General features: G+C 30.7%; 1 protein-coding gene and 1 pseudogene across 1 annotated transcript; both read right to left on the reverse strand.

The window, feature by feature from the left end:
• Nucleotides 1–2,774: 2,774 nt before the first annotated feature.
• On the reverse strand, nt 2,775–5,006 carry LOC114758572 (protein STRICTOSIDINE SYNTHASE-LIKE 10-like; annotated as a pseudogene).
• Nucleotides 5,007–15,933: 10,927 nt separating this feature from the next.
• LOC114758563 (protein STRICTOSIDINE SYNTHASE-LIKE 10-like) lies at nt 15,934–17,581 on the reverse strand. The gene is made up of 2 exons (XM_028947614.1): nt 17,292–17,581; nt 15,934–16,435 (listed from the first exon to the last, which is right to left on the reverse strand). The coding sequence occupies exons 1-2, from the start codon at nt 17,579–17,581 to the stop codon at nt 15,934–15,936; spliced, it is 792 nt and encodes a 263-aa protein (XP_028803447.1).
• Between the last annotated feature and the right edge of the window lie 3,655 nt (nt 17,582–21,236).

Below are 21,236 nucleotides of genomic sequence, written 5' to 3' on the forward strand. Positions count from 1 at the left end.
TTATCCCACAAATAAAAAGAATATGGACTATCCACATTGAATTTGAATTATTTAAAGACAAATTTAGGGGGGAAAAATCCCTTAAAAATTTTATTGGCGAGGATAATCTAAAACCAAATTCTGATAATCTATATGTATAAAATTTATAAATAAATTTGTATACGTAGAATTTGCAAAGTATTTCGTATACGTAGATGCCTGCAAGTTGCAATGAGATGAAAATTTATGTTTACTTGGAGCTGCTAATATAAAAAAATTTACGTAAATTAGAACAAACTTATATTACATACTTATTTCATATTTTATAAATTATGATTGGAAAACTATTTTTAAATATTTTAATGGTCATTCCAAATAAGTTCTACAAAATAGCCAGTTTGGCAAAGTGATAGGACAGCAAACAAGACCCATGTCTTAGGAGTTCCTTTCCATTTGAGAATTCTTTCGCCCCTTGCTAGTGTCAAAGGGTTTATTTGAAATGACTTATAAATAGTTTTTTAATGGTAATTTGTTTAAATAAAGAAAAATACGTGATAAGAGTTTTATCTCGACTTACGTGAAAATATTTATAAGCAATTACAAACTGCTAATCCAAACAAGCCTAAAAGCAAAGCTTCCACGCCACAAGCAGTGGGGAGTAGCATGGGTTTAAAGGAATTTTCAAGCCCTCCTTCAAAACCACTTCACCACTGTATTTTTTTTTTCCAACTATTTTGAGCACCAACTATATTGCTGTATTATCTTGTTTATAAGTATTTTTAATACTCCTTCGGTCTTTAATATAATACCCATTTCACTAATTTGATTAGATTAAGGAAGTTGGGTAAGTTAGTTAATTATAAGAAATGTGATACGTTTTTCCTAAAATACCATAATCATCTTTCTTAATACCCCTCTTCCTCTTCTATTTGGTTATGATTGAGAGAGTATCCATAGGGGTAATTTAAAAAAAATGATAAATATGAGAAACGGGTCTTATATTTAGGACCAAAACTAATTCAACAATTGGGTCTTATATAAAGGACCGGAGGAGTATATTTTATCATAATAAAAAATCTTAAACATCATTAACCATATATTAAAATTTAATAACTTTTTAATTCTACTTAATTTAATACATGTATTTTAATAAAATAGTAGTTTACATAATAATAGATTAAAAGTAAAATCACACATTTATGATTTGTACAATAAATTAGGAAATTTGGTTTAAAAAAATCTCCATGTAAAAACTTAATGGGATAAAAAATCCTAAATTTAAGCGTCCAACCATGATTTGTGAGTGTAACTTTTCTTCTGTTGTTAGTAACATATCTTTCACTGTATGCAAATGACTTCTATATTGATGATTGTTGACATCATTGGTGATATGTTGCACATAGCAGAAAAAAAGTTGTACCCACTCAAATTTAGGTTCTCTTAGCCAATTAAGTTTTCAAACAGAGATTTTTAACCAAATTTTTCATAAATTTAATAATAAGACAACTTGAATGTTCTCTCTACCGAATATAGACCACAAAAAGAATGCTTTCTCTACCTTACAAATCAAACCATAAAAGATAAGCATATATTATTTTGACCAGATAAGTATGTGGTCCATAAAAGCTAAACATGGCCAGATTTTCAGAGTTGAAGACTAACCAAGGTTGGAAAATAAAAAACAGTATTGTAAACACAATTGTTAGGGCCCTAGCACATACCCCAAACGAATCTAAAGCCTAAAATGATGTGATTTTCCCCTAGCACACAGCAGGACATTCTTAGTGGATAGTCTATAAGTACTTTTGTAAGCGCTTTATGAGTTTGGAGGCCTGCCCTAGTCCTATGAGCTCTCGAGACCCAATTCACATAAACTTTTTTATAGCAAAATAAAAAAAATACTCATACAACATCATGCTTGATTTTTATGAATGGTATCTTAATTTTGGATCCCATGATTGTCTGGAGCTGCTTAATATAAGCACTTGTGAATATTTTTATGTAAATTGAGATAAAACTTTACCTACATACTTATTTCGTATTATATAAATTATGATTGAAAAGTTACTTTTAAATATTTGAGTTGCCATTCCAAACAAGCTTGGATCCTTCTTTTATACTTTGCCCCAGAATGACTTTGAATTTTTCCAAATTAAGTTGGAATAGCTTATAATAAGCAACTTTTCAATCGTAATTTATGACAAAGAAGATAAATATGGGAAAAAAATTTTGTCTCAACTTATATGAAACTTATTTATAAGTACTTTTGAAGGTGATTTCAAACAGACCATAAATCAATAATTTTAAATAAAAGTTACAGAACAAAGTTATATTTCTCTAACACAGTAACACTAGTCCAAAAGCTTTGCTCCGAGACACTTCTACTCATTAAATATGCATTAATTGTATTTTTTGAAACAAATAATTGTAATAAAAATATGCTATTCCGCTATTGTGTCAATGGCCTTGGTCCTTGTGGCATAATAATGGCATACAAACATCTTGTAAGTAAGTTTAGGAAAAAATTTGACTGAATTAAAAAACATAACCTAAATAATTGAACTAAATAGACTACAAAATTTGACTCAGTTTTGTCTTTCATATATGAACCCATCCATTTTGTGTTCAGAAAATTCAAAATTGTTCTTTGTAAAAAGTTATTACTAGTTATGACATTCATCAATTCAATATGAAACATAATTGTGTGAAAGAGTATAGCACAAATATTTAATATATTAATCACGAGTAATTAACTATACTAAAAATGAGAGAATCGATGAACTTGAACATAGATATATTTATATTCTTATTTTCATTCATAGTATATAAGTCAATTACAATAATCGAAATTATTATTAGAAAACATCTATAAAAGCAAGTTCAAGGTGAACATTTATTACATTCAAAGCACAAGTCCAGAAGTATGATTCCTGATTTAAAGCTATACCTTAACTACAACAGCGTAAGGTTTGGTAGCCGACCCAATCCACAATTTCCCATAATGTTCTTTCACTTCGCTCACAGACTCAAGCTCTGGACCTCCTCTTCCATCCAAAACCTCCAAAGTCTTAGCCTTCTCATCAAACTTCACTCCCACAGGGTCATCCCCTAAACTCTCATTAGTATTAGCATTTTCCGATGATGTTCTGTTACTGTTCAGACCCACCCAGAAATCCCCATTTTTCTTCTCTTGATGTTATCTGGTGGCCTTTCAAGTTGTGTAAAGAGTTCTGAGGTGTAATTCTTGGAGCCTTTGAGCCAGAACTTTGTAATCTTTCTTGAACTTGTTTCTGCTACCAGAAGGAATGAGCCATCCTTGTTCAAAGCCACACCATTTGCAAATGCCAAGCCTTTCAGCAAGATCTCTACTTTCTTAGTTTTCGGATCATATTTCAGCAATCTTCCTGTTTTATCTCCTTTTTGGAATATCATCTCAACTTCCCTATCTCAAAGAGGAAACTAATTACAATGATTACATTAAGTTTCTCTGATTTTTTCCTCAATTATGCCTATGTAATGATGAAGAGTCTATAAGAAAATTCTGTATTTGGATCTTGGTATATAATTATGATTATAATAAAAACCACAATGCTTAAAAAGACACTTGGGCAACACAAAAAGATAAACATACTTTGAGACATTTATATGAGATTTCGACGAACAATGTATAAGGTATTAGGAAATATAAAACAAAACACCACCCTTAGCTCATCTGTTCTCACTCAAGCAAGTCTTGGCTTTATTTCCTCCATTGTTCATCAATCCATTAATTCGGTGAAAAACATTTCATCATTTCATGATCACCAAATACGTCCAAAGGTTACATTTATCTCGATGACGTATCCCGAATATTTAATAAGATACATGACTTTTGGCCAAGTACCTTTGTTTAATCATATGTGAATAGCGAACACAACTGCGATTTTGCAATATTTAAGTAGACTTTATATAGCGACGTTTAATTGTGATCATATTCTATCATATGGTTATAAACCCTTATTAATTATTCATATACCTTTAATGTAAAATATGCCTTTTCCTATCAAACGTCATCTAAAATGAAGTTCATCCAATCTTTTTTTTTTTTTTGGGTCAAACAAGTCTATCACATCTAAAAGCTCATATATATGGTGTTTGATAAGTACATGTTCAAAAAAAAAAACTTGGGTTCAAAGATTATTCGATTAGAAATGAAAGCCTTTTAAACTTTTAAACCCTACTTTACTTGTGAGGCTTGCTGGCATGAGACTCATATCAAATAGCTATGAAGATAAAGAAGAATATACCTTCTTTGGTAAACGGTGCTGCTTTCTGAGAAATAAACCACACCTGTTAGGCTATCAACATCTAAGCCGTTAAGGAATTTGAAAGGAGCATCGCCATCGTAAGCAGAAATGGCTAGTTTTGGCCACGCCACCACTAGGCCCGACCATTAGTAGCCCAAAGTACGCATCTGCTATATAAAGATTACATGTTTTCCTGTCAAATTTGAGTCCTAATGGCCTCCCACAAGTAGCCTCCCTGTTTGGATCTGTGGATCCATCACATAGTTTCCTATCCCTATAATCAAACATTTGAAAAATGATTAGGTAGAAAAGCCAAGATTTCAAGCTAAGAAACGCAGACTTCTACACAAAAGAGCTAAGCCCAATATAGTTATGAGGTTTCTGCAGATCATCAATATCACATATCATTTTTTTGAGTCAGAATTTTATGAATAGCTTTAAATTCTGAAGTTGGAGATTTTGCCTGTTTGGTGAGGTGACAGCAAACTCAACCCATCCTTTCTGAGTTCCTTGCCATTTGAGAATTCTACCATCTGATATACCAGTATATGGCCCCTCTCCGATACAGTCAAAGGCGAAGCTTTCAGGACCTGAAGCGCTGGGGAGTCTGACTTCAATGGAGTTTTTCAAGCCATCCTTGAAAATCACTTCACCAGAAGCGAAGGTGAAGGTTGCTGCACGTGAGACTAACAGAAGGAAAAAGAAAACTGAGGAGAAAGAAGAAGAAGAAGAAGGCTCCATGGGTTATAGCGATGGAGAGATCATCGAGAAATACAGCATAGATATTTATATATGTGTGTGTGTAATATTGGAACGGGCGTCTTCCTCTCCCTCTTTGTCCTTTCGTCAGCGTGGATCAAAATTTTAATTGTTTAGAATTAACATTTTAAAAAACCATTTTTATAATTTTACATAGAAAATATATAAATAAATTGAAATTGCTAAAATTTAGTTTAAATAGTTCAAAACTATATATAGACAGTTTAATACTGTAGTAAAAAATTAAAAAAATTATTTATAAGATCTTTCAATAATGTTCTATAATTATCATCTGATCATCGAGAAATACAGCATAGATATTTATATATGTGTGTGTAATATTGGAATGGGCGTCTTCCTCTCCCTCTTTGTCCTTTCGTCAGCGTGGATCAAATTTTAATTGTTTAGAATTAACATTTTAAAAAACCATTTTTATAATTTACATAGAAAATATATATAAATTGAAATTGCTAAAATTTAGTTTAAATAGTTCAAAACTATATATAGACAGTTTAATACTGTAGTAAAAAATTAAAAAAAATTATTTATAAGATCTTTCAATAATGTTCTATAATTATCATCTGTTGAAATTAGAATTTTAATAGCTTGAATTTATTTATATAAAATAATAATAATTTTATATAATATTAAATTTAAACGACTAAAATTTTGATCCAATAGTAGTAAAAAAAATTGCAAAGGAATTAACTACTCGCTCTGAAAATTTTATTAGCGAAAGATTGAAGTCAAATGATCTTGTTTATTTGCTGCTTCCGCATGTCAATAGATGATCTATCTATTTGTGGACTGTAGATTAAATAATATGTTTGACTTGAGAAAGATTAGGCTTTTGTGACGATTTGCATCTTTTATCTAATTTCAGTCCATTTATTATAATTTAAAATTGGACAATATTGAATCTTTATAACTTTTTAACATTATTCACTCATGCCGGCATTAGATACGTTGACATAGTGTATTTAGTTAGTTGGGTTAGTTAAAGATTGTGAATTGTCAATTTGTGATAGCGGCGTTATGGTTGCACGCTGCTTTTCTATGGAGTTTGGTAGTTTACTTTTCAGGTTAAAAAAAAAAAAGTGGTTTACTTTCAAATTTTCAATATATTTTCATTCTCAAAAGCCTGAAGTTTGACTATTGCATTTTCTTAATATTATTATAATTCAAATAAAGTAAGCTATAGGTCAGCATACCCAAGTGGCTCTACAGCCAGTTGAGGAAAAATTTTCTTACCGTTTACTGATAAAAGGCCTGGTGAAGTAACTAGCGTGTTCATGTCATGGGATGAGTTTGGGGCAACGATGTCATGTTCCCGTCTGCTGGTCACCAAAAGAAAAAAGAAAAAAGTCATGTTTCCGTCTTGATAATTGGGATGGAACAGCCTTTCTGTCCTTTACGTTCAAATAGCGTCATATTCCATTAGACTATCTACTTTTTTTTTAAAAAAAAAAATTTAATTTAACTTTTTTTAATTTTTTATTTCAAAACCACATACTTCTCCGGTCCTTAATATAGGACCCATTTAACTAATTTGATTATATTAAGGAAGTTAGGTAAGTTAGTTAATTATAAAAATTGTGACATGTTTTTCCTAAAATACCATAATCATTTTTCTTAATACCCCTCTCTATCTTCTACTTGATTATGGTTGATGGAGTATCCATAGGGGTAATTTAGAGAAAATTGATAAATATGAGAAATGGGTCTTATATTTAGGACCAAAACCAACTTAGCAATTGGGTCCTATATTAAGGACCGGAGGAGTATATTTTTTAGTATAGAATCTAATGATAAAACTAGAGGTAGGAATCAGGATCAGCCTGGCCCTCCAGGACTGACCCTTCAGGATTGGCGGGTTTAAAAAGAACGGGCCTCCAGGGTTAAAATTTCAAAAATATCCTAATTTATTAGGCTCAACCCTTAAGCTATAGGGCTTAGGCCAGCCCACAAGCTTTTGACCTGTTTAAGAAAAAAATACTATTTTTTTATATTTCTCATATTTTTTATAAAAAATAAAAATAAATCAATGAAATTGTTAATAAAAGATATAAATATAAATAAAATTAAGTCATAAATACAAAATATTATCATATATAAATATCCATCAACATCCAAGAGCATCTAAAACATTTATTAACAAGATAACAACATCCAAAAGTTTTATCGATAGTGCAATTGTATAATAAATAAACACTATCATTAATCTTTTGAAACTTCATCATTATTATAATTAATTACTCTTCTTCATAAGTATGCTTTTCTTTTGTAACAAAAATATCAAGTTTTTCTTCTTTATAGGAATTTTACTTTTAAATTTTGCAATCTAGCTATTATTTTACTTTAATGTGAGAAACATTATCGTTGAAACTCATGAATTTCTAATTCAAATTATAAAATCGCAAGTTATATAAGTATAAAAATACTCTATTATCAAACATACATATAGTTTAAAAATACCAACACATATAATATAAATCAAATCATTATTAAAATCCAAATTAACCCATTTTTTAAAAATTTAATTGGATAAATTATTATCTAAAACTAAATAAATCAAATCATTCTGTAAATTTAATTTTAAAATGATAATAATAACTAAATATTTGAAATATTATTAACAATGTAAAAAAATTAATAATATTAGAATTATATAAAAAAATTTAAAAAAAATTATAAAATGGTCTAAACGGGCCAGCTCTCAGCCCTCCAGGGCCGGTTCTTTTAAACTCTCGACCCTCCAGGGCTTATTTTCTATTTGAGGGAAAGAATTTCAAACCCGGCCCTCATAATTTTAAGGCCTAAAAGGGCCGGCCCGATGAGCTCGGCCTGTTTTCCCGGCTTTAGGTAAAACTTATATAAAAAAGGGAAAATCCCAAAAAAGGACCTTGGAATATAGGAAATCCCAAATTGGGTCCTTAAATTTCGAAAATGACAGAATGGGTCATTAACCCAATTTGTCATTTGTGAAATTAAGGCGAATTGATAATTTTGCCCTCATTTGTATTCATTCACTATAATGATTTAAGGAATCACTACAAGGGTTTAGGTGTTACCTAGATTCGTGTAGCGAATAACTACTCACTTTTTCATAGTCAGGTGTCTTGCTATTAACTACAACTAATGTTGTAATCACTAGAACAATGTAAGTACTACCTAGATTTGTGTAGAGAATAACTATTCATTTTGCATAGTCAGATATCTTATTATTGTCAGGTACCTTATTATTAACTACAACTACTCTTGTAATCACTAGAACAGTATAAGCGTTACCTAGATTTGTTTAGAGAATAACTAGTCACTTTGTTTAGCCAGGGGTAAAATTGTCAATTCGCCTTAATTTCACAAATGACAGATTGGGTGAATGACCCATTCTGTCATTTTCGAAATTTAAGGACCCAATCTGGGATTTTGTATAGGGAAAATCCCAAAAAAGATCATTGGAATATGGGAAATGCCAGATTGGGTCCTTAAGTTTCGAAAATGACAGAATAGGTCATTAACCCAATCTGTCATTTGTGAAATTCAGGCAAATTGACAATTTTGCCCTCATTTATTCATTCACTACAATGATTCAAGGAATCACTATAAGAGTTTAGGTGTTACCTAGATTCATGTAGCGAATAACTACTCACTTTTTCATAGTCAGGTGTCTTGTTGTTAACTACAACTAATTCTGTAATCACTAGAACAATGTAAGCATTACCTAGATTTGTGTAGAGAATAATTACTCATTTTTTCATAGTCAAGTATCTTATTATTGTCAGGTACCTTATTATTAATTACAACGAATTTTGTAATCACTAGAACAGTGTAAGCGTTACCTAGATTTGTTTAGAAAATAACTACTTACTTTTGCTTAAGGGCAAAAATGTCAATTCGCCTGAATTTCACAAATGACAGATTGGGTCAATGACCCATTCTGTCATTTTCGAAATTTAAGGACCCAATCTGGGATTTGGTATATTCCAGGGGTTTTTTCTAGGATTTTCCCTTTTGTATATTCCAAGGGCTTTTTCTGGGATTTTTCCTATAAAAAATAGATAAAAATTGACAGTAATAAAAAAATTAACAAAAAATATTTTTTTTTGAAAGACAGAATATATATAAACTCAAAATATTCTCTAAAAAAAATTATATAACTCATAAAAAAACTTATAAATTGTAAACAACATAATCATAAAAATTATAATATTATTATATTAATAATAAATAAAATTTTTTAAATTAAAAAAGATAATTTATGATAACAAAACTAGGATGAGACACCCCGTCCCATGTCCAATCTCATCTTGGATATTTTTGTCCTCTATTACGTTTATCTATTCCAAAATTTTTTTAGAATGGGATCGTCTTGTCTCAAAATAATTGGAACTAGGACAAGATACAAATGAACACCCAGAAAAGTAATAATGAGATGATGGATTCTATCGATTTCATTATTCCTCTCTTTTTAAAATTACCAAAGACTTTCAAACATCGTAAATATTAACTAAACTTTAAGACTCACTATTATATTAAATAGTTTAGGTAAAAGTATAGATACTTTTGATTCTTTACTTTTATAGAAGGTTTTAATTTAGTCACTTAACTTTAAAAATTATATCTTTAATCATTCAACTACAAAATTGTTGGTCTCAAAATGGTAATTCTTTATTAATAATTATGGTTGTTTTGAAAATTAAACTTATTATGTTAGTATTTAATAATATTTTATCAACATTTACCATCTTAATATTATGATTTTTTATTAATAATTTTAAGACTAAAGAACTAAAAATATACTTTTTTTCAAAGGACTAAAAATCTTATTAGTCTTAAAAATATATTTTTAAAAGGACTAAAAGTTGATGGAGCAAAATGTAAAACTAAAGAACTAAAAATATATTTTAACCAATAATTTTTATTTCATTATTCTAGCTCTGCTTTCAATGAACAGACACAGAATATTTAAGTAACTATGTCCTTTCAGTAAAAATTGCTGAAGATTTATTTCATCATATGACTCTTAGCTCGTGCGCGAGATTTTGAACATTGCGAAATTCCCTTCTCCAATTGTCTCAAAATCCACCCTAATTTCGTTCGTCATTGCTCGTGTTCGTCATTGCTCTGATGCTCGAAAATCTGTGAAAAATAAAAGACCGAGAGAAGAACTCGAACAAACCACAAAGGCATGATAATAACGGTTTTTTCGCCAACAAAAACAATAACTATGACTAGGAAGAGAGTATGATTGTGAAGCCGTGGAAATTTGTTTAGAAATTAAAATATGAATATCCCTTCCAATTGTCCACTTTCTTTTAATTAAAAAATGCCTTCCATAGACAATCGCCTAACTAAACTACTCATCCGATATTTAATATAAGACATAATTAACTAATTTGAATAAATTAAAAATATTAGTTAAATTAGTTAATATGACATGTTTTTTTTAAGATACCCTAAACATCCTATTTAATTCCCTCCCTAACTCTCATAATTGATTATTGTTTGGAAAATAATCAACGGGATTAATTTGGAAAAAAATTAATAAACTTGTGAATTAAGTCTTATATATAGGACCAACATTAATTTTTTTATTTAAGTTCTATATTAAGTACCAGAGAAATATATAATATAGTATTGTACTAGAGAATTGCCTGACTGGAAGTGTCTGGGTGAAATCAAAAACACTTTTAAAAAATTCTTTGACGTTAATCAAGACAAAACTCATCTTATATATTCTAAAATTACTTTTAAAACTATAGTTTGATTTTCACCTGAATCCTTCATAAACTAATGTTTGTTATAATATAGTTTGGGCCAAGAAGGGCGAGAGCCCAATTCTTTGTGTTTGCATGGGCTAGCTTAGTGTTTTTGATCCCCGTTCACGGGATGTCTCATCCCGTTAAATACGACATAATGAAATTTTTATCCTATATCCTGTCCCATATGCCAAAAGTGTAATGTCCCAAACGGGGCCACGACGCTCCACACACACACACACACACACACATATATATATATGCGCACAATGCAGAGAACGGAATCCAAAAGCTAAGGAGGGGTCCGTATACAATGCTCATCAGGCAATGAGCACCCAGTGCTCATCACCTGATGAGCCATCTGGGCCGTCCAGATCTAATCTGGACGGTCCAAATTTAATATTTTTAAATAATTATTTTAAAATAGAAAAAAATATATTTTTAAAGAATGATAGTTAGGAGATTATCTTTATTTTTAATCTTATACCTATTAAAATAATTATTTTTAAAAAAATAAAAATAAAAATAAAATAAAATCTGGACCGTCCAGATCAGATCTGAACGGTCCAAATCTAATGAGCATTGGGTGCTCATCAGTTTTGATGAGCACCCAATGCTCTCCGGCTAAGGAGGGGGCTGAGTCCAGAAATCAAGATTAATAAACCAAAACCCATAAATCCATAAATCAAATAATAGGAAATCATAGCACATATATTCTTCTTCTCAAAATATGAGCCAGAAATATTAAAAATATTGTGAGATCTACGAACCCGTGCTTGCTGTTGTCAAATCTAGGTGCTCATGTGCGGGGAAAGAATTGTCTGTCCAAGAAAGATTGCCAGAAAGTTTATTATTGGGTTATTATGTAATTTTAGGATCTAAATATTGTAATTTAGAACAATGTTTTTTTCCCTAGTATGCGTGGAGATCAAGTCTAAGCATACCTATTCCAAGTCCCAACGGCTATATTTCATTTTGGAAATTGAGCTTTTTCCCCTTTTTCTTTGGTCATGCTTTTGGAAAATTATTACGGATATAATATTAAAAATCTTTTCTAGATTTTATTTTCAACGGCTAATATTTTCCACAGCCATCTATTATTAATTGCTGATTTGCGGCATGGATATACCAATCTGCTTTCAACAGCTATAATTCATATTTTTGGCCAACGACTATAATTCATTTTATAAATTGATTATATTTTTTCCTTTTAACAATGTTCAAAAGTCTTTTCCAGATTTTATTTCCAACGACTACTATTCTCAATGAACGCTCTCTAGTCAGTTCATTCTATTTAACCCCAGGAGCGTAAAGGAAACCGTTTGGTGATTTCGAAGAAAAACTCTCTAAGGAAGCCCCAATGAAGAAGCATCGCAGAGCAGAGGTATTCTTTTGTGCCCTTTTATTTTGATGCTTCAGTTTGATGTGGATGATGCACTTGCTTCTCTGCCATGGCTACTGTGGTAGTCCGACTTGCTCCTAAGGATTTCATTCTACATGTGTTTCGAAGTTTCTTCATAAGTGGGATTTTCACTGCTCGGCTAATTTTATCATACTGAGCCCGAACTATTCTTATCGCTCTGCTTTTCAAATCATTTCTTGCAGATTCTTTTATGGTTTTGAGGGTTTATGAGCATCTCATGTATAAACATTTTAGTGGCAGTATGGCTTGGTTCCATTATATAGGCCTCCTAATGTTAACGCAATATTCACCTGTAAAATTGCTTTCTCTATGCCTTTTGTAGACATCTAAATTACAGTGCGACATTGTTTTATTAACTTGAAAATAAGTCATAAGACCACAAGAGGCGTGGGACCACTGTTAGCTGCGATCGTCTAATGAGAATCAGACAGCGACCATTGGGCATTTGGACATCGATAAGCGTAGGGCGATCCTATAGAAAGAAAGGATCAACAAAGCAGATAACAAGAAAGTGAACTTGGGTCTGTGGCTGTTTTGGTGTGTTTTATGCACTATGGTCCGTCTCTTTTTGCTCACTTGTGTCCCCAAGTCTATCTACATTCATTTGTAACTAAGTATACATATTATATATATATGAGTCCTTTTGTTGATTTTTTTTGTTATTTTGGATGCTATGTCAATATTTGAATGAATATTTAGTTGCGAATGAATGTATACTCATCAATGTATACTTTCTTATAACAGACCCTTAAACCCAGGATATCAGTTTTCACATGTACTAGACCAAAAGATTTCTTTGTTTTTTTTTTTTATTTGGTATCGATCGTTGACTAAGTTTTTGGAATATCCAAGAATGGCAGTTTGCTAAGAGTAGTCGTAGTCCAATGACTCTCTCTCTCACTATCTTTCAATTTCAGGTGATAGCTGGAATCATTAATATCAAATAAAAAAGGAAGAGAATGATGTAAAGATTTTTATTATATTTTAGGATACAAGTTTGGGGTCTTTCGCGAGGCTCTCACCAACTCATCTACCACAAATAAAAAAAATATGGACTATCCACATTGAATTTGAATTATTTAAAGACAAATTTAGGGGGAAAAATCCCATTAAAAATTTTATTGGCGAGGATAATCTAAAACCAAATTCTGATAATCTATATGTATAAAATTTGTAAGAGTATCGAAACTTTTCGTATACGTAGATGCCTGCAAGTTGCAATGAGATGAAAATTTATGTTTACTTGGAGCTGCTTAATATAACAAAAATTTACGTAAATTAGAACAAAACTTATATTACATACGTATTTTATATTTCATAAATTATGATTGGAAAACTATTTTTAAATATTTTAATGGTCATTCCAAATAAGTTCTACAAAATAGCCAGTTTGGCAAAGTGATAGGACAGCAAACAAGACCCATGTCTTAGGAGTTCCTTTCCATTTGAGAATTCTTTCGCCCCTTACTACTGTCAAAGGGTTTATTTGAAATGACTTATAAATAGTTTTTTAATGGTAATTTGTTAAATACGAGAAAAATACGTGACAAGAGTTTTATCTTGACTTACATAAAAACACTTATAAGCAATTACAAACTGCTAATCCAAACAAGCCTAAAAGCGAAGCTTCCACGCCACAAGCAGTGGAGAGTAGCATGGGTTTAAAGGAATTTTCAAGCCCTCCTTCAAAACCACTTCACCACTGTATTTTTTTTCCAATTTTTTTGAGCGCCAACTATATTGCTGTATTATCTTCTTTATAAGGTATTTTAATATATTTTATCATAATAAAAAATCTTAAACATCATTAACCATATATTAAAATTTAATAACTTTTTAATTCTACTTAATTTAATACTTGTATTTTAATAAAATAGTAGTTTACATAATAATAGATTAAAAGTAAAATCATACATTTATGATTTGTATAATAAATTTAGGAAATTTGGTTAAAAAAAAATCTCTGTGTAAAAACTTAATGGGATAAAAAATCCTAAATTTAAGTACGTGCAATCATGATCTGTGAGTGTAACTTTTCTTCTGTTGTCAGTAACATATCTTTCACTGTATGCAAATGACTTCTATATTGATGATTGTTGCACATCATTGGTGATATGTTGCACATAGCAGAAAAAAGTTGTACCCACTCAAATTTAGGTTCTCTTAGCCAATTAAGTTTTCAAACAGAGATTTTTAACCAAAATTTTCATAAATTTAATATCCAGGAAAAAATTTAATAAGACGACTTGAATGCTCTCTCTACCGAATAATAGACCAAAAAGAATGCTTTCTCTACCTTACAAATCAAACCAATATATATATATATATATATATATATTATTTTGACCAGATAAGTATATGGTCCATAAAAGCTAAACATATATTATTTTGACCAGATAAGTATGTGGTCCATAAAAGCTAAACATGGCCAGATTTTCAGAGTTGAAGACTAACCAAGGTTGGAAAATAAAAAACAGTATTGTAAACACAATTGTTAGGGCCCTAGCACATACCCAAAAAGAATCTAAAGCCTAAAATGATGTGGCTTTCCCCTAGCACACAGCAGGACGTTCTTAGTGGATAGTTTATAAGTACTTTTGTAAGCGTTTCATGAGTTTGGAGGCCTGCCCTAGTCCTATGAGTTCTCAAGACCCAATTCACATAAACTTTTTTATAGCAAAATAAAAAAAATACTCATACAACATCATACTTGATTTTTATGAATGGTATCTTAATTTTGGATCCCATGATTGTCTGGAGCAACTTAATATAAGCACTTGTGAATACTTTTATGTAAATTGAGATAAAACTTTACGTACATACTTATTTCGTATTATATAAATTATGATTGAAAAGTTACTTTTAAATATTTGAGTTGCCATTCCAAACAAGCTTGGATCCTTCTTTTATACTTTGCCCTAGAATGACTTTGAATTTTTCCAAATTAAGTTGGAATAGCTTATAATAAGCAACTTTTCAATCGTAATTTATGACAAAGAAGATAAATATGGGAAAAAAATTGTCTCAACTTATATGAAACTTATAAGTACTTTTGAAGGTGATTTCAAACAGACCATAAATCAATAATTTAAAATAAAAGTTACAGAACAAAGTTATATTTTCTCTAACACAGTAACACTAGTCCAAAAGCTTTGCTCCGAGACACTTCTACTCATTAAATATGCATTAATTGTATTTTTTGGAAACAAATAATTGTAACAAAAATATGCTATTCCGCTATTGTGTCAACGGCCTTGGTCCTTGTGGCATAATAATGGCATACAAACATCTTTGTAAGTAAGTTGAGGAAAAAATTTGACTGAATTAAAAAACATAACCTAAATAATTGAACTAAATAGACTACAAATTTTGACTCAGTTTTGTCTTTCATATATGAACCCATCCATTTTGTGTTCAGAAAATTCAAAATTGTTCTTTGTAAAAAGTTATTACTAGTTATGACATTCAATTCAATATGAAACATAATTGTGTGAAAGAGTATAGCACAAATATTTAATATATTAATCACGAGTAATTAACTATATTAAAAATGAGAGAATCGATGAACTTGAACATAGATATATTTATATTCTTATTTTCATTCATAGTATATAAGTCAATTACAATAATCGAAATTATTATTAGAAAACATCTATAAAAGCAAGTTCAAGGTGAACATTTATTACATTCAAAGCACAAGTCCAGAAGTATGATTCCTGATTTAAAGCTATACCTTAACTACAACAGCGTAAGGTTTGGTAGCCGACCCAATCCACAATTTCCCATAATGTTCTTTCACTTCGCTCACAGACTCAAGCTCTGGACCTCCTCTTCCATCCAAAACCTCCAAAGTCTTAGCCTTCTCATCAAACTTCACTCCCACAGGGTCATCCCCTAAACTCTCATTAGTATTAGCATTTTCCGATGATGTTCTGTTACTGTTCAGACCCACCCAGAAGTCCCCATTTTTCTTTCTCTTGATGTTATCTGGTGGCCTTTTAAGTTGTGTAAAGAGTTCTGAGGTGTAATTCTTGGAGCCTTTGAGCCAGAACTTTGTAATCTTTCTTGAACTTGTTTCTGCTACCAGAAGGAATGAGCCATCCTTGTTCAAAGCCACACCATTTGCAAATGCCAAGCCTTTCAGCAAGATCTCTACTTTCTTAGTTTTCGGATCATATTTCAGCAATCTTCCTGTTTTATCTCCTTTTTGGAATATCATCTCAACTTCCCTATCGCAAAGAGGAAAGTAATTACAATGATTACATTAAGTTTCTCTGATTTTTTCCTCAATTATGCCTATATAATGATGAAGAGTCTATAAGAAAATTCTGTATTTGGATCTTGGTATATGGTTATGATTATAATAAAAACCACAATGCTTAAATAAGCCATTTGGGCAACACAAAAAGATAACATACTTTGAGACATTTATATGAGATTTCGACGAACAAATGTATAAGGTATTAGGGAATATAAAACAAAAACACCACCCTTAGCTCATCTCTCCTCGCTCAAGCAAGTCTTGGCTTTATTTCCTCCATTGTTCATCAATCCATTAATTCGGTGAAAAACATTTCATCATTTCATGATCACCAAATACATCCAAAGGTTACATTTATCTCGATGACGTATATCCGAATATTTAATAAGATACATGACTTTTGGCCTAGTATCTTTGTTTAATCATATGTGGATAGCGAACACAACTGCGATTTTGCAATATTTAAGTAGACTTTATATAGCGACGTTTAATTGTGATCATATTCCATCATATGGTTATAAAACCCTTGTTAATTATTCATATACCTTTAATGTAAAATATGCCTTTTCCTATCATAAGCGTCATCTAAAATGAAGTTTAGCCAATCTTTTTTTTTTTTTTTTTGGGGTCAAAGAAGTTATCACATCTAAAAGCTCATATATATGGTGTTATGATAAGTACATGTTCAAAAAAAAAAAAACTTGGGTTCAAAGATTAGTGGATTAGAAATGAAAGCCTTTTAAACTTTTAAACCCCACTTTACTTGTGAGGCTTGCTGGCATGAGACTTCTATCAAATAGCTATGAAGATAAAGAAGAATATACCTTCTTTGGTAAACGGTGCTGCTTTCTGAGAAATAAACCACACCTGTTAGGCTATCAACATCTAAGCCGTTAAGGAATTTGAAAGGAGCATCGCCATCGTAAGCAGAAATGGCTAGTTGTTTGGCCACACCACCACTAGGCGCGACCATTAGTAGCCCAAAGTACGCATCTGCTATATAAAGATTACATGTTTTCCTGTCAAATTTGAGTCCTAATGGGCTCCCACAAGTAGCCTCCTTGTTTGGATCTGTGGATCCATCACATAGTTTCCTATCCCTATAATCAAACATTTGAAAAATGCTTAGGTAGAAAAGCCAAAATTTCAAACTAAGAAACGCAGACTTCTACACAAACCAGCTAAGCCCAATATAGTTATGAGGTTTCTGCAGATCATCAATATCACATATCATATTTTTGAGTCAGAATTTTATGAATAGCTTTAAATTCTGAAGTTGGAGATTCTTGCCTGTTTGGTGAGCTGACAGCAAACTCAACCCATCCTTTCTGAGTTCCTTGCCATTTGAGAATTCTACCATCTGATATACCAGAATATGGCCCCTCTCCGATACAGTCAAAGGCGAAGCTTTCAGGACCTGAAGCGCTGGGGAGTCTGACTTCAATGGAGTTTTTCAAGCCATCCTTGAAAATCACTTCACCAGAAGCGAAGGTCAAGGTTGCTGAAAGTGAGACTAACAGAAGGAAAAAGAAAACTGAGGAAGAAGAAGAAGAAGAAGGCCCCATGGGTTAGAGTGATGGAGAGATCATCGAGAAATAAAGCATAGATATTTATATATGTGTGTGTGATATTGGAATGGGTGTCTTCCTCTCCCTCCTTGTCCTTTCGTCAGCGTGGATCAAAATTTTAATTGTTTAGATTTAACATTTTAAAAAACCATTTTCATAATTTTACATAGAAAATATATAAATAAATTGAAATTGCTGAATTTTAGTTTAAATAGTTCAAAACTATATATAGACAGTTTGATACTGTAGTGAAAAAAATAAAAAAAAATCTTTATAAGATCTTTCAATAATGTTCTATAATTATCATCTGTTGAAATTAGAATTTTAATAGTTTGAATTTATTTATATAAAATCATAATAATAATTTTATACTACCTCCGGTTTTTAGTATAAGACCTTGTTTGACTTTTATTTTGATCCTAAATATAAGACCCCAATCCATTTTGTCTTTCATATTTATACTTTTTTTTTCCAAAGTAGCCCTTCTAACAATGATAGTTCTAGTCAATACACTTGATTAGCAAGGATATTTTAGGAAAGATAACACCTATTTAAAATAAATAACTAACTCAATTTACCTCTTTAATCTCCTCAAATTAGTCAACTGGTTCTTATGATTAGAACCGGAGGTAGTATAATATTAAATTTAAACAACTAAAATTTTGATCCAATAGTAGTTAAAAAAAATTGCAAAGGAATTAACTACTCACTCTGAAAAGTTTATTAGTGAAAGATTGAAGTCAAATGATCTTGTTTATTTGCTGCTTCCACATGTCAAATAGATGATCTATCTATTTGTAAACTGTAGATTAAATAATACTATCTCCGGTCCTTAATATAAGATCTTATTTGATTTTTATTTTGGTTTTAAATATAAGACCCTAATCCACTTTGTCTCTCATATTTATACTTTTTTTTAAAGTAATTCTTCTAATAATAGTAGTTATAGCTAATACACTGGATTAGCAAGGATATTTTAGGAAAGACAATATCTATTTAGGACAAATAACTAACTCGACTTATTTTCTTAATCTCCTCAAATTAGTTAATTAGCTTTTATAATTAGGATAAGAGGTAGTATGTTTGACTTGAGAAAGATGAGGCTTTTGTTACCATTTGCATCTTATATCTAATTTTTGGTCCATTTATTATAATTTAAAATTGGACAATATTGAATCTTTATAACTTTCTAACATTATTTGCTCATGCCGGCATTAGATACGTTGACATAGTCTATTTAGTTAGTTGTGTTAATTAAAGATTGTGATTTGTCAATTTGTGACAGCGGCGTTATGAATTGCAGCTGCTTTTCTATGGAGTGTGTGTCTGTGTATATGTATATATATATATATATATAAAGGTGGTTTACTGTCAAAATTTTCAATATATTTTCATTCTCAAAAGCCTGAAGTTTGACTATTGCATTTTCTTAATATTATTATAATTCAAATAAAGTAAGCCCTACGTCAGCATACCCAAGTGGCTCCACAGCCAGTGGAGGAAAAATTTTCTTACCGTTGACTGATAAAAGGCCTAATGAAGTAATTAGCGTGTTCATGTCATGGGATGAGTTTGGGGCCACCATGTCATGTTTCCGTCTGGTTTAAAAAAGAAAAAAATGTCATGTTCCGGTCTTGATAATTGGGATGGAACAGTTTTTCTATCTGTATTCTTTTACGTTCAAATAGCGTCCTATTCCATTAGACTATCTATCTTTTTTTTATAAAAAAATTTAAATTAACTTTTTTTAATTTTTTATTTCAAAACCACATATATTTGGAGCATAGAATCCCATGGTAAAACTTATGTGAAAATAGAAAAAAAAAGGATAAAAATTGACAGTAATAAAAAATTAACAAAAAATATTTCTTTTTGAAAGACAGTAAACATGTAAGCTCAAAGTATTCTCTAAAAAAACATTATATAACTCATAAAAAAACTTATAAATTGTGAACAACATAATCATAAAAATTATAATATTATTATATTAATGATAAATAATTTTTTTTATAAAATTAAAAAAGATAATTTATGGTAACAAAACTAGGATGAGACATCCCGTCCTATGTCCAATCTCATTTTGGATATTTTTGTCCTCTATTATGTTTATTTAGTCTAGAAAATTTTTGGAATGGGATTGTTTTGTCCCAAAATAATTAGAACTAGGACGAGATTCGAATGAGTACCCAGAAAAGTAATAATGAGATTTTGATGGATTCCATCGATTTCATTATTTCTCTCTTTTTAAAATTACCAAAGACTTTCAAACATCATAAATATTAACTAAAAACTCACTATTATATTAAATAGTTTAGGTAAAAGTATATATACCTTTGATTCTTTACTTTTAATTCCTGAAGGTTTTAATTTAGTTACTTAACTTTAAAAATTATATTTTTAATCAATCAACCATAAAAGTGTTGGTCTCAAGATGGGTTTATTAGTGGGCTATTATGTAATTTTTGGATCTAAATATTGTAATTTAGAAAAAATGTTTTTTTTCCTAGTATGCGTGGAGATCAAGCCTAAGCATGCCTATTCCAAGTCCCAACGGCTATATTTCATTTTGGAAATTGAACTTTTTCCCCTTTTTCTTTGGTCATGCCTTTGGAAAATTATTACGGATATAATATTAAAAATCTTTTCTAGATTTTATTTGCAACGGCTAATATTTTCCACAGCCATCTATTATTAATTGCTGATTTGCGGCATGGGACATACCAATCTGCTTTCAACGGCTATAATTCATATTTTTGGCCAACGACTATAATTCATTTTATAAATTGATTATATTTTTTCTTTTTAACAATGTTCAAAAGTCTTTTCCAGATTTTATTTCCAACGGCTACTATTCCCAATGAACGCTCTTTAGTCAGCTCATTCTATTTAACCCCAGGAGCGTAGATGAAACTGTTTGGTGATTTCAAAGAAAAGCTCTCTAAGGAAGCCCCGAGGAAGAAGCATTGCAGAGCAGAGGTATTCTTTTGCGCCCTTTTATTTTGATGCTTCAGTCTGATGTGGATGATGCACTTGCTTCTCTGCCATGGCTATTGTGGTAGTCCGATTTGCTCCTAAGGATTTCATTCTACGTAAGTGGGATTTTCACTGCTTGGCTAATTTTATCATAGTGAGCTCAAACTATTCTCATCACTCTGCTTTTCAAATCATTTCTTGCAGATTCTTTTATGGTTTTGAGGGTTT

Source organism: Neltuma alba, unplaced genomic scaffold (assembly GCF_004799145.2).
Source record: "Neltuma alba isolate B1F8T4 unplaced genomic scaffold, ASM479914v2 tig00010736_pilon, whole genome shotgun sequence".
In the NCBI taxonomy this organism is placed as follows: Eukaryota; Viridiplantae; Streptophyta; class Magnoliopsida; order Fabales; family Fabaceae; genus Neltuma; species Neltuma alba.